Source organism: Crotalus tigris, unplaced genomic scaffold (genome assembly GCF_016545835.1).
Source record: "Crotalus tigris isolate CLP2741 ecotype Arizona unplaced genomic scaffold, ASM1654583v1 scf7180000017592.2434428, whole genome shotgun sequence".
In the NCBI taxonomy this organism is placed as follows: domain Eukaryota; kingdom Metazoa; phylum Chordata; class Lepidosauria; order Squamata; family Viperidae; genus Crotalus; species Crotalus tigris.
Genome location: NW_024096498.1, coordinates 1,332,833 through 1,347,679, shown reverse-complemented (window position 1 = coordinate 1,347,679; position 14,847 = coordinate 1,332,833). Strand labels below are relative to the sequence as shown.

Genomic DNA, 14,847 nt, shown 5'->3' with positions numbered 1-14,847 from the left:
ACAACCTAAAATGAAATAATTCATACAAAATAGCTTGCAACAGAATGTCTAATCAGTCTCAAAGGGCAAATAGATTGCTATTCATCAAGAAGCCTTCTAGTTCATAGGCAGTAGCTTTATTCATGCATAACCCTAAGCCATTATATGATGCATCTCGTTTTGAGTTAAAGCTACATATGCATCCATATTACAATTTAAGGTTATATGTGAACCAGATATTGTGATTTGTTTAGCAAACCATAGTTATCCTTTCGTTAGCATCAGGTGTAAACTCTTCCTGTATGCCGGTACATATATACAGTTCCTAAGAAATAACAATGAGAATTGTCTATTAATTTCAAGCATCCCTTGACTCCCAGAGACATCTGGTTACTTACTGGAAAAGAGAATGCTATATTAGACAGAAGTTTAATCTGATTCAGAATTTACTTTGTTCAAATCTACATTTTTGTTTCTTTCCCAAATCAATTTTCCCCCCAAACCACTTATTTCTCCAACTCTAGGTTCACATGTAGAGTTGTAGGTGCACGTGTAAAGTTAGAGTCATGCAATATATGTTGTATAATTTTATATAACATGGTTCAAACCACTAATCCTTTAATCTTAAAATATCATCTATAAATCTCTATGTTCCTACATTTATAGATTCCTGTTTTTTTCCAAATGAAGACTGGGAAAAATTTTCCAGTCCCCTCCCCATGTACAGAATTATTGAATTACAAATCATACTGCAAGTATTAGAAAATGATCTGTACAAAAATGTAACACAAATAGTTGTGTAAGTTGTCTAAGTCTTTATTTCCAAATAGATTAAAATATACATCATTGTTGACCCTTAGCAGCTATTTTTAAACGTTCAAAAAGTGTCATGTTCATTTATAGCAGGATTATTAAAGAAGAACAATTTTTTCTCTTGATACAGTAAGATGTACTCTGGATTTATTAGATTGTTGTCAGATAATTGATCCACAAATCTTAAGAAATGTTTAAAAAGATTTTCTTAGTTTTATTTCATTTTGAAGAAACCACACAGACTTGAGCGATATCATCATATTCATATGTTCTTTTCAAAAAAGTATCTGTTAATCTTAAGCCAGAAACACTCTAAAATGGAAAGAAAGGATAGACACAGTGATTAAAGTGATTGGAGACAGAATAAGGCTAAAATCAGAGCCACTTTAATATCTTACTTGTAGTCCCTGTACTGATGATAGCAATGTAAGTGTCAAATATAGAGATGAAGTAGGATGCAGTTTGCCCAGCTGTCTTCCTGACACACCACACCAGTGAATTGAATTAGTATTGCACATTTCCAAAACCAGATCCATGGTCCTTTCACTGCTAGATAAAATGTATACATATAATTTAATACAAATACCAGTTTTTTAAAGGTCCAGTTCACATCACTTTTCTTACTATACCAGTTTTTCTTTTTGGCAATTTTAGATGGTACCACATCATGATTCATTCATCTTATGCACACATTTCTATGATGTTGAATTTCAAATACAGGGGCAGAGATAGAAAATTTAAATTTAAAGACCACATCCTTTTGAGAACTCTTTTCTAGGAATCACTTAACAGTTGGGCAAGTGCCGCTAGATTCTCTCTTATGCATATTGGCCTTTCATAAATAATATTGATCTAATAATTCATACCCATCCATCTATACCTCAGAAATTCTGTGTTTTGGTTATGAAATTATAAATGGCATCACAATTGAAGAAAGATAGGATGCAGATGAATTAGAGATTCCCCAGCTTGGTTTATATGATGTTCAACAGTGAATTTTAGAAAATTTTAATTTTAATTGATTTAAATATGAAGTATTAAAGCAAGGTACAGAGTGTCTTAGTTCATACAAAATGCTATTCTTGTTTACAGAATACATGTCACATATACATATTATGTCTATGAAAGCTTGGTTCATGAAACTTGTCTAGATTCCTACAGCATACTAACCTTCAAACAACCTTATCTTAGTTAATGGATTGTACAAACCAAGTTCTACATATTTATAATGGAAAGTTCAGCAAAAATACACATACCAACCTTCTTTACATCATGCTAAATGATACTGTGGTTTGCTTATTTTTGGCTTGTGGTGTGGGCACTTTAAACAACAAACCACAGTTAAGCAAATGACTTGGTACAGTTTATTAGATAAGCTACAATCACACTAACTATGTTAAAAACTAAAGTTATCACATTAAACTGTAATTTTGAACCCAGTCAATAATTAAAACTAGAACACAACTTTATCCTTTCTTATTAATACATACACCTCAAACGTTGTGAAATAAATTACTTCTGATTCTAAATCTGAGTGATTGAAGGTAAGATTACTGGCAATCTATTTGTAAAAATATTTCTAAGAGCCAATTGCTTCAACAAAGTAATTTTAACCATAATATTATGAATCTATTTTGTGAATTTCATATTAACATTAATATTTTAGTACAAACAATCCTCGCTTAACAACAGCCCTGTTTAGCAACTGTTCAAATTTACAATGGCACTGAAAAAGTAACTTTGGCCAGTCCTCACACTTACGACCATTGTAGGGTCATGTGATCAAGATTCAGATGCTTTGCCACCAGCAGGTATTTATAAACTCCACAGCATCCCATGGACATGATAGCCATTTGTGCATTTTACTGCTGGCTTTTGACTGACAGTCAATGAAGAACCCGGCAGTAAAATCACAAGTCATGGACATGTGATATCTGATTAACTAGTGAATTGATTAGTGATAGACGTCTGGTTCCAATTGTGATTATTAGTTGAGGACTACCTGTGCATCTAAAAATAATGATCAAAACATACTGAGTGAGCCATCTCTACAGAGCTTTTCCTTTGATTGAAAATAAAGATTCCATTCTGAAAATCCAAATGAGCAAGGGAAAGTATTGCATTACCTGCAGTTTGTTATTTTACAAGTGATGTTGAAAGGCTCTTCCAGGCTGACTGTGTCGGGTATTGTCTCCAATGAAAGCCTCACATCACCGTAACCTGGAGCCTAAGGAGTATTAAAAGTTTAGCAAAGCATGATTGATCATTCTTACAGTATGTGCCATCAAGTCACTTTTAACTCCTAGCAAAAACAAAGCATCATAACAATATCTTTGTGCACCTTGTCTAACCTCAATGTACTATGGATGAAAGTGTAAGAAATTAAATTAACCTTTCAAATGTCATTGAGAGATCATAATATCTTCCTTTGGCTAGGTATAAGCAGGAGGAACCTTCATAAGATTTTTTTTTAAAAAAAAAACATTTAGAACCATATGTATTCATGAAATAGTGCATTAGTCACCAGTTGCAAGCTATACATTCTTGCAATATAATATTTACAAGTTTTATATTTTCCATTTATTTTAATGGCATCCTCCAGCTGCTATTATTCCTCATGGACTATGTTTTAAAGAGCATTTTTAAAATTCTTTTTAAGGATATTGTACTGCCATTTGCATGAGACCACAAAAACATTCCTATTTCAACGATGATTTCAATGGACTGGTTATCTAATGGTTTCTGGAAACCTGCAAGCAAGGCACAAAGGTGATAGCTTTCTCCTACTAGCTGCCTCCTAGCATCTGATATTGATTCTATATACAGAGGCTCTGCTGAGACATCCATGCTATTACAGACTGATAATTCTATGCTTCATTAATTTGTCTAATCCCTTTTAAAGGCACTTAAGCAAATGGCCATCATCCTACAGGGCCATTTTGTGGAATGAAAACAATGAAATAATGAAGAATAAGGGATGTGTTCATTCCAACTCTTTAACAACAGATGACAAATGAAAAAAAAAACACATATTGGCTTTTTGCTACTTCTAAAAATTGTTCTTGAAGATTAAAAAAGATGCTCAAATATACCTAAAAAGGTGTTTTCTGAAAAATATATAGGTAAATATTAAGACACTAATTTATCATGTATAACATATATTCATCATGCTCAGTGTGAATTGTCAGCAGATTCTTCACTATTTTTCCTTGTGTTCACAGCAAAGAAAATGCAGCTTAGCTTTCTTCAAAGAGAATATCATAAAAAAGGACTTGCCATTCTTTGAAGTTGGCTGGTTTGCAACCTTCCCCTTTCACCCAAATTTGTCTTCCATACAATGTCGAGCTTCCCAATAACTGTTACACCTTTAATAACACCAACTTTTTCTGAAAATTCCTGCTTGGGTTTCAGACAATATAAATACTGGCGTGTATCCATTGGTTGTAAGTATGTTCTTGTACCAAATGTTGACACACTAGAGGGAAAGTAAAAATTCACCTTAGCTTATACTTCAGATTTAGATTTCTAGATAATTCATTTAAGAATCAGTCTACAAATATGGCAAATAAATTGACACAAAGAGAAGGAAAACAAAATCACTCAAAATTAAATTTGAAGCCCTTGTTCTTTAGGGGTTAAATATTTGGGTTGGCATGAGGAAACCAAGGTTCTCCAGCCTAATCATGGAAGGTAACCAAATGACTTCAGCTTGGTCACTCTCATCCCAACTGTAAAGGTAAGTGGAAGTGCCTTGGGAGAAGAGGGACGGGGCAGGGGGAGAAGAGATGTTGCCTACTAGGAAATGATAAGAAATGACACAGCCCACAGCCACATAATAGGTGGAAAATGAGGTTCAAAAGGAATCTTCCCCTTTCAGACTTGCAAGTTTCTGTTAAAGTAACCTTACAGTACAACCTTACAGTAAAGTAACATTACATCATCTGGTCCTGTTTCATGTTCTATCTGAAAAAGCTAACACCAACCTATCTCAGAAAAGGTTGCTGAGAGACAAAAATAGGAAGATGGAACGTTGTATAATGTTGTGTTCCAGAATGAAAGCTAAGATAATAACCAACACATAATAAATGTTAAAAGCCTGTTTGTCATATATATATTTGGTTATGTACTACAATCTATGAATTGAAAAGATGGTGGCAGTTAAGATGTTTTTTTTAAAAAATTCCAAGTTTTAAAGATTTTTTTTTAAAAAAATCTCTAAAATACTAGTTTTCCTCACATGTTAACACATGCAGAATATTTAGACATAAAATTTATTCTATTTCTGAATGAGGTATTGTAATCCAAAGACCAGCACTACTAATAAAGTTTGTATCACATCATACACAGATAAAAAACTTAATGCTTAGGAATATAAAACACATTTCTATTTCTGTTACCAGTGAGAGAGACTCTTCATCTTGCAAAAACTTTTAATTAAATAAGCGGTTAGGGTTTTTACATAACAGTCCATTTTAGTTAATGTAGATCAATATCTTTTATAATCTAGTTCTTCATAAATGCAAACTTATGTGAGTGGGTGCCAAAAAATCACAACCATAACATTTGTGATTCTTAGCTCATAACCTAAGAAGGTTAACCTAGGGAAAGGAAGAGAATGTAAAGAATAGACAATTTGATGCTAAAGTGCCCTCAGTACTCCTAATATAGGGAGGCACAGTACACAGAGCCTATATATAAAAACAGTTCCAATTAGATACAGATGTTTTTGCTTTCTATAAGTGAATGTAAATACAGTATTCTCAAATAAGACTGGCTACAAACAAGTCTCTTACCTGTCCCTACCTTGGTTGATTGTATTTAATTCTGCTACATTGTACATAATAGACGGTTCTAAGGATACCTTCTCCATAAACATTGGAGAGCTTGTGATATTCTGAATCTGAGCTTCCAAAAACACTTCATCAGTCTGAAAAATCAAGGAATATGCTTAAATAAAGAATTGTCTGAACTGAGAAAAGTTCCAGCACTTTAAAGGTTTGAAAAACATTAAACCACATACGCAGTTAGTTTCATGCCTGAAAAATCAAAGTCACAGTAATTAAATGTGAGAAAAGTCTTCATCTCAAAGAAGAGCAATAGAAGCAAAAAAGTTAGTCAACTGGAATTGTGCTGAACAATAGGTGTGGGATAATTTCTTAAGAAATAATATCTTAAGTTCTGCATATTGATCTACAATCACATCAATTCAGAATTCATCAAAAAAGAAAAGTATGTTTAAGAAATGAGAAATGACTGCAATGCATATGTACAGATGCCGTGCCAGTGATACATCGGACTACATACAAAGAAAATATGGGATTATTAATGAGGAGCTTTGCAACTGTTTCTGAAAGTATGCCAACTATCCCAGAAGCCCTGGTACAGTAAATGCTATAATCACTATTTACTGTTACATTTTATTCCTATGAATTTCTTCTGAAGCTCTTACAAACTAATATTGTCACATAGGTTAATTTCTTATTATGTTATTTCTTGCTCTAAGACTTCCAATAATAAGTATGTGATCTTTTATTTTCATGACTGAACAGTTTGACACTAGTGTACTCTACCAAAACAACTAATTTAGCATAATAAGATTAGTTGTCAGTTTCAAGACTAAAATGCATGTATTTTAAAAGCCTAAGCTTGTTCTCACCTTTCACAAAGATTTACAAAGACATACTATAAAAAACATGCAGCAGATGCAGTCTTTATGTGTGTGAACTCAACTTGATCTAATTTCAATTAAATCAACTCCCTAGGTAAATATGCAAAGGATATTAGCTTGAGTGGTCATTTTCTTCACAGACAGAATGCAAAAGTACCTGAGTAGCACTAATGTAATCTAGTACATCTCCTTATATTAATTAGTTCAGATATTAATATATTTAATTAAGTTCATTAATAGAGTTAATGAACAGACTTCATCAATAAATTATATCATTTCAATGTGAAGTAAAAGACACAGAAGGAGCATAATAAAAATAAACAAAAACTATTCATCTTCAGGATTGAAATATTTATAAATCATTAAGTGGCAAGTAAAAGTGATTCAATGTTTTAAAAATAATTATAATAATTTAGCAGGATGCAGAGATTCATGGATGTTTGCATGTGAACTGCATGATTCCTCTTAGCAGCAAAATAATTCTTTATGTTTTCATTTTCTCCAAGAGCTTAGTGCTGTAAAGCAAAATAAAGAAGCTAGTCTTTTCAAGCAGAAATCAAAACCTGTTGATGATTAAAGAGGCTAGCATGGTAGAGATGAAAATAGCTACTTGATCAAGTCTCCTAATCACACCTTGCTGTTCAAAACATATGCAAGGAAAATTCACAGCATGTTTTCTAGGCAAATCTTTTTTTAAAAAGGCCTTTGAAATCTGCAGTAACCCTTCTCACATGGCTGCTTCATAAGATGCTTCTGGTTGTCTCTGCACATATGTAAAAAAAGACTACATTGCTTTGAGGATTCAAAAAAAGAGGTTCATATGGGCTCCCATGCATTGCAAAACATCTCTTTTAAAGGATTTGGAGTCCTAATGTGTAAAAAGTTATTTAGAATAGCATGTAAGCATGTAGCAAACTGCACAGTAAATTTTAGCCTATTATATCCCTGGATGAACATGAATTTGGGCAAACTCCAGGGGAGCCCAGCGTGCTATGGTCCATGGAGTCACAAAGAGTCAGATATCATTTAGCAACTGAACAACAAATATTCCTGGATATTGACTTGAGATGAGCAAAAAAAGAAAAAAATAGACTCAGTTTGGATTTTAATACTAAATCCCAAAATAACCTTATTAAAACCATTGCAGGGCATATGGTACTGGGACTGCAAACTCCTTCCTTTCAGGTGCACCTTAAAAATGTTCAGAGCTCTTCTTCCCATTTTAGATTAGCACACAATCCTAGGTTTTCTAAGTTCTGCAATACTTCAAATTAATTACAATTATGAGAATCAATTTAATTTTACACCACTAATTATGGCTTACTTGCATTACCCATAGTTAAGATAGATAAAGATTTGGATGCCATACTAAAATATGGTCAATTTTGTCCCCTTCCTAATCACACTGGAAGAATTCAAGGAATTCAAGAGGTCATGAAGATACTAAAAATGTAGAGCTGTGTTTGAATGCAGCCTTTGTCAAGCAAAACACCAGTGACAAATTCAGTTATTTTGCTTCTTAAGCATTTGAGCTTAATTGCTCCCACATTTTCCAGTATCTGATATTCAAAACATTCTACTATTCTGCAATAATATCTTATAAATCCACTAAATCTAATCTCTGTGGTTTCCATATATTCCTCTAGTAGATTTAAAACAGAATCCATTAACAAAAAATTAGCAATAGTTCAGTTGAGGGAAGAAAGCAAAATCAAGTAATATAATGAAAAAGCAAAGTAGAATACAATGAAGCAAGAACTGATTAATCTTACTAGTAACTTTATTAGAGCAAAATGTTTCATAACAAATTTGTAGATTCCACCATATATATTAAAATTTGAAATAAAATCACACTGCAATAATGTTATAGTAAACATTGCCACATGCATTTAGGATTGGAAAGCAGCATAAGCATGTGAAGAAAAATGCAACAAATCTTAGACTCTCTCCTCCAATCCAGTGTCTTCACAAAAAAATAGGTAAAAGAAACCTAATCATGATGTAATATGATATAAGCCTATATGAAGGGGTGCATATACTTCATGCTACTCAAAAAACAAAACGCACTTTTTCCCTCAAGCCATCCAAACTGAGAGAAACTACAAGATATATACATAAAAGAAATTTGAATACTTGCCTGGATACAAAAAATTACAAGAGGAAGTAAAATGGCTGACAGATTTCTGTTTAAAAACACCTTCTGCTTGCCACAATGTTCTAAAAATATGTTTCATAGCAGTTTGTAGGTTTCAATTTGTCCCAAACTTTTGTAACTGGGGGAGGGGAAAAAACCTTTAGTGAAAAAACCCCACAAAGCAAACATTCTATTTTTGTCAGCAGAAAAATATTTGCTAATCTTTTCCACCCAATCCTTTTGATTTTACATACTTTCTTTATCATTTTGCATAATTTATTCTGGCTTTGTTAGTCATGAGAGAGGACCATGTAAAATGTAAGACCACTATCAAATAGCAAAAAATGTATTCAAATTACTGTTTGGCTTCAGAATTTTTCAGATAGATTTTAGCTTCTGGACATTTTCCAATGTTATTATATTTAAAAATTATGAAAGCATATACTGTATTCCCTAGAATGTGAATTTATTTCCAATTAAAAATTGTGTTTTTTTCCATGTTACACAAGCAGCCTTATGTATATAATCTTGTAGTAATGTAATGAACCTTGAGAATATCATGTGTTGCTCTATGTTCAAGCAAAAAAAAAAAAAGGAAATTGTTTGTTTTTGAGAGCATGTTACTGAAAACTCATGAAAGCAATGGATAACAAGGAAAGAGCTAATGCATTTGGAGAACTGTTTTTTCCCCACCCTCACCAATATTTTTTAAATTCCAGAACAAAAAAAGCAAAAGGCAATATTTATGGGTCAGTACAGCAAACATTGCTTTTCCATTATATTTGAACAAAATGTTAGTAACAGGCAGAAAGACAAACAGAAGACAAGCATACATACATATTTATAAATAATAAATAAAAATTACCACAGAACTGAGGTCACTCTAATGGGAAAATAAAAAGAAAAACATTAGAGAATTTAGGGTTAAATGTTAAAGAAAAGAGGAGGATAACCACGTTTCAAATAAAATGCATATTTTTGCATTTTTTTGTGTATTTTAACAAGACAGCATTAGTAAGAGAAAAATGTACACTGCAGTAAAATGAAAAGGATCACTAATAAGACATTTGACTTTTAAATAAGACTTGTGCCAGCAAATGGTATAACAAAGGAAAAATTATGTGGAATGATAAAGACAGTAATTACACAATGAACACACTGCTGGTAAACTAGTACATGCTCAGGAAAGAGGTTCTACATGGAAAATATCTGGATTTCTTTTCTTTTAGGGTTTCATCTTCTATACTGTCTCTCAACATGGAAGATTTCCATAAGAGAAACCATATATGTTTAGAGATAACTTTCCTCTTTAAAGCATACAACCAAGTGCAAAGTTACAGGAAGCATGGTTGAGGAAATATAATTTTAAAAATGCATCCTCCACTCAATTACATTCATTGAAACATGAAACTGGCTTCTCTTTCTCAACTTACTTTAATTTGTTGAAGCATATTTTCTTTTTCTGTATGAAACTGTTATTTAGCCCTCTGTTTGTTTGTTTGTTCGTTCGTTCATTCATTCATTCATTCATTCATTTCATATTCTGCAAATATTGTGCAGAAGACCTATGAAAATAAGATTAACAGTCTGGTGCCAGAAGAGCATGACTGTCCATTTTTTGTTTCCTATCACAGTTTTTTTTTCTCTTTAATTTGGCAGGTGCCAGGAGAGGCAGTAATGCTATGGAGCAGGCAAGAGTTGAGAAAAATCACAGAAATTTTATTTCTTGCTTGCTAAGACCATTCTTCTCTAAGTAATAATTCTGAATACAGGTCCACCTTTGGGGAGAAATATTGAGTAAAAATACCCAATACTTTCAACATTTTCCCCATGTCAAAACATATAATTATATTGGAATAGCAATTATAAATGAGTAGATTAAAAAGGGAGTAAATTGTATTTACTCAGCAATTTTTGCTCAGTTATAATTAGGGATACACCCTTCCATGCGCACCCTCACACTCACTCAAACAGATATTCCATTGTCACAGAACCTATTAGGTAGCTATTTTATACACCCAACATATCTAAACATATTGTCAGGATTGACATCTCCATTTTGCACATCTTTCATGCATACAACATCATACCACGGTCCCCAGAGGCATAGACACATTTGATGCCCCTTAGGTTCCATGTTGTATTGATTATTTAGATTCTTTCAATTTAAATTAAATTATTTAGATTCTTTGATGTAAAAAAGTGAATAAGCTAATTTGTTATTTATAGGAATGTCTGGATTGTATGATTGTATGTACATGAATGAATGGATTTGTATACACACAGAAGCATTCTAAAAATGGGGCTAAAATACAATGCTGAAAAAGGCAGGGGGAAAAAAACCCTAAGGTAGTAAAGAGTATCTTTCAAGGTATCAGGCTGTACCCCATAGTTAGGACCTGAATCATTTAACCAAGTTTAGAAGAATGTAATAACTTCTGATACATATATTTACAGAAGAAAAGTTAGCAAGATTTAATAAAACAACTCCAGTGATTGCTGGTTTCAAAAGCACAACATTCAAATCCTTTGTGTTTCCTTCTCTGAAGATGCTCAGGAAAAACCACAGCAACACTGATATTTTATCACTGGGCATGGCCACCACACTCTCATCATTTTGTGAGAGTGATATGATGTGCTGTCAAACTTCAAAATGTGCTATTTGGGCCAAAAATGGCTGGGGATATCTGACACAGATTTAAACAAAATAAGCTCTAATTAAATGAACTATTCTTTCAATTACTTTTAAAACCATTTTTTTTACTTTTCTTTTTGTTTGATTTTCTTCTTAGTTTTCTGATATTATCTGTTTGATATTCTCTTAATCCATAAAAATAATTATATTCAAAAGATCCTTACTATCCTTATTATATGAAGAAGATACCCAAGTACAGGCAGAAGCTGGCTAAAAAGTCATGTTGATAAAAAAGCTGGGCTTATTAGTTTATCTCATGCAGGAGATACACAAAAAAATCCTGACACCTGGCTAAAAATAACACTTTCCATTCCTAAGAGAAATTTCCTTATATTACTGTACATTAAAGGCATCAATTTTTACTACTTACCTCAGCATTGTAGAATTTAGTTTTAACATCTAGTGGTTTAAGGACCTGCAGAAAAAAATAATAAACACTAACAGAAAATTTACTAGATTCCTTCACTGGTATTAATTTTACTGGCTTTTGTTTTTCTAAGTCCAACTGTATACGAGTCAAACAGAAGATGCCATTAAGGCTGTTGCCTGGAGGCTGTAAGAGTCTAGATGGGGAAGAACAGTTTGAAATACAATTATAGCAAGAGTGAATAGCTGTGAGTTTGGATGTCATTTGAGACCAATGAATTTTCTCTTTTAATTTTGGAAAGGGTTCTACTCTCTCATGCTTAACTAGAATGCAGTTTGGAAGTTTTCCTGAACTCATAGCTGCTTGTCAAAGAGCAAAATTCAGACAATTACATCTTGTGTACCAAATGCAATTTTTCCTGGATCAGAAGGCCCTCCTCACAGTCAATCAACTGTCTTCTATCATTAATATCTGCTCTTTCAATAAGAGGTGGGACGGAAAAAAATCCTCCATGTCCCTACACTTAAGAAGTGCTTCATCAGGGATCTTTTTCTGTCAATGCTCCCTTCCTCAGCATTCTCACAAAGCTCAAGCTGTCCCCAATTCTATTACAATTCCAAAAAGTTATGAAGATTTATACAAAGATCAAGCATTTTTATCTATGTGGGTTCAATACGTTTTGTTTCAAGTAAGCCCAGCTTTCCATGAAACCTTTGTGTCATAAACTGGGCTTATTTGAAAAAAGTACCAGTATGGATAGAAGTTTTCAATCATCTTCAGAAAATATTATACTATTTGTGTACAGTCAGGTACACAATCTAGAGATTTCCTAAACTTGGTGTTATTGAGTCTCAATGGATGGTTGCATCTTCCAGCCTTAAATGAGTAGACTCTAGAATACAAGAGAACATATGCAATTTTGCCTTAATTTTTTATTAAATGTAATCTAATTTTGTTCTATCCTCATCTATTTTTAAGTAGTGATTAAAAAATGTAATATTTAGTCTGAAAAAATAGCCCATATGTATGAGCTTTACACAATGAATAACATAGTGATGAAAACTACTTAGTATCTCACCAGCACAATCATGGAATTTTGGTCCAGCACTGCATACTCCTCTGGATCCCCCTCTTCATGTGCATCAAACCCTTTTCCTGGTAGTTTATTTTAGGAGTGATACATTGTAGTGAAACAAGCCTAATTTTAAATACAACCTGAACATTCTCCCCTCCCAGATTTATCTTATAAACATTCAATACAATGTTGAGAAGGTATACGAAAGAGAGATTGCAGAATAAAGAGATACTACTGACAGTTAGTGTCAAGCCCTAGCTTGTACTTTCAATACCTGGAACTTGAAGAACTTTCGGAAGTACATCTTTTCACCAGTCTGTGTGGTATAGCTTACGGCACATACCAAACTGAAAGACACAAATAGTTCAGTGGATTTTAACTATTTGGGCTAGGGACAATGCATATCTGTTATCTATTTGTCTGTCTACCTATCTATTACAAAGTATTAACAATGAGTATGTGGTTATGAATATAAGAAAATATAAATATCTCACATGTGTGTCCCTATTTCCTTTACTTCATGATGGATTACATCATCAATGCAACAGTCCTGCTTCAGTTCTGCCACTGCAGCACTAGAGGCTGAAAGGTTTAAGCGCTGTGAACTTGTCTGTAGGTCAGCCTTGGAAGTTGGACAAAGGCAAAAAAATAAGAATCATTAAATAAAAGAGTAAATAAATTTTGGAAGACAACCATAGAAATGAATGGTGTTATATTAAAATTGTAGATTGGCTCAGAGAATAACAGAAGTCAATACTGTTATATTAGAAAATTCTCATCTTCACATTTTACAGATGGAACAAGACATACTCAGTAGCATTCTACTAAGGTCATATTTATAAGTATGACTTACTTACATTATGAAACCTGACTTTTCCTGGCCTAAAAACAAACTGGCATTTGGTGGTCAAGAACTGTACTTCTGTGTAGAGATAGGGGCCAGGTAGAGGTCGGGAGTAGCAAACTGCCTCCTCCAAAGCCTGCATGCCTCTTCTCTCTACATGATCTCATCCCTTCACATCACCATGGCAATGTGCGAAACTACCCCAGGCTGGTACAATGACCTCACCTTCCTGATATCAGCTAGGTTACACCAACAGGATGTAGCAGCAAACTGCTCCCTATTTGGGGCCTCCTAGCTGATATCTTCTTAAGGATTGGTAAGGAGTTTAACCAATAAAATGCTATTGCTACACTATTGCCATGTTAAACTTTTGCTGCTTGGAAAACTGTATAAAAGAATAAATGCTGTGAAGGCGGTCAGCCATATTTGCACCCTGCAATGACTGAGCACTGATTCTTCACTTCTGCAAATGGCTGGCAGGTGGCCCATCACCTGTTGGCAGGGCTGGGTTTATGGGATAGTTTGGTGGCATTTCTTTGTTTTTAATTGCAGTATGTCTATTTTATAGTTTACAGCACAGCTATCATGCATTTACTACTCCTTTGAAAATGTCAGGAAATTATGTTGTTAATTTTTCAGCATTCGGAATTAGCAAAACAAGGAGACACATGGGACACAGATAATCCCTGAACTGTAGTTTGCCCAGTTTGCTTTAGTAGTAAAACTAACATATATCTACTATATAGTTTACATTAATTCTGGCTAATACATTTAAGTCGGTCATAGTTAAGCTGGAACTGATGAGATATAAGGATTAAGGTGCTGGAAGAGCACCAGGGAGACCAGACTTAAGTTCGCATTTAGCCACAGAAATTTCCTAAGTGACCTTGGGGAAGCCCCTTCCCTCCCCTGAAAAATAAGTGGAAAGAATGGTAAGTATGCTGCCTTGAATTCATGAAAGAAAAGTGGCCATAAATCTAAATAATATATAAACTCAAAATCCAGACATTCACTAAGTAGAAAATTTTCATTCAAAGAAGAAAAGAATTCCAACAATAACTGATTATTAAGATATTAAACTGTTAGCATTTTACATAACAGTTTACTCATAAGTAAATTCTTGGGCAAAATGTACTGGGAAGATCTGCTACAAAAGCATCACTGAGGCCAATCGGTCCCTGCCATGTTTTATTACACAAAAAGCTTGCAAGGTAGAACTTCCATTGGATTACACTTTTAAAGAAAGAAAGAAAAAATGCAGAACAAAGGTAT

At 33.4% G+C, this 14,847-nt stretch overlaps 1 protein-coding gene across 4 annotated transcripts in view; it reads right to left on the bottom strand.

The window, feature by feature from the left end:
• Window positions 1-774: 774 nt before the first annotated feature.
• The window catches only part of TRAPPC13 (trafficking protein particle complex 13), a 32,685-nt gene continuing 18,612 nt past the window's right edge, over window positions 775-14,847 (bottom strand). Inside the window, exons 5-13 of one of the 4 annotated variants that reach the window (XM_039365076.1) lie at window positions 13,226-13,353; window positions 13,006-13,078; window positions 11,660-11,704; window positions 9,460-9,477; window positions 5,586-5,719; window positions 4,069-4,267; window positions 2,919-3,019; window positions 1,191-1,338; window positions 775-1,104 (exon numbers count right to left, since the gene is read on the bottom strand). In XM_039365076.1, coding sequence (XP_039221010.1) covers window positions 1,012-1,104; window positions 1,191-1,338; window positions 2,919-3,019; window positions 4,069-4,267; window positions 5,586-5,719; window positions 9,460-9,477; window positions 11,660-11,704; window positions 13,006-13,078; window positions 13,226-13,353 — 939 coding nt within the window. In that variant the 3' untranslated portion in view covers window positions 775-1,011. Of the gene's footprint in view, window positions 1,105-1,190; window positions 1,342-2,918; window positions 3,020-4,068; window positions 4,268-5,585; window positions 5,720-9,459; window positions 9,478-11,659; window positions 11,705-13,005; window positions 13,079-13,225; window positions 13,354-14,847 lie in introns of all 4 variants that reach the window. The other 3 variants (XM_039365068.1, XM_039365091.1, XM_039365082.1) reach the window with 3 other exon arrangements.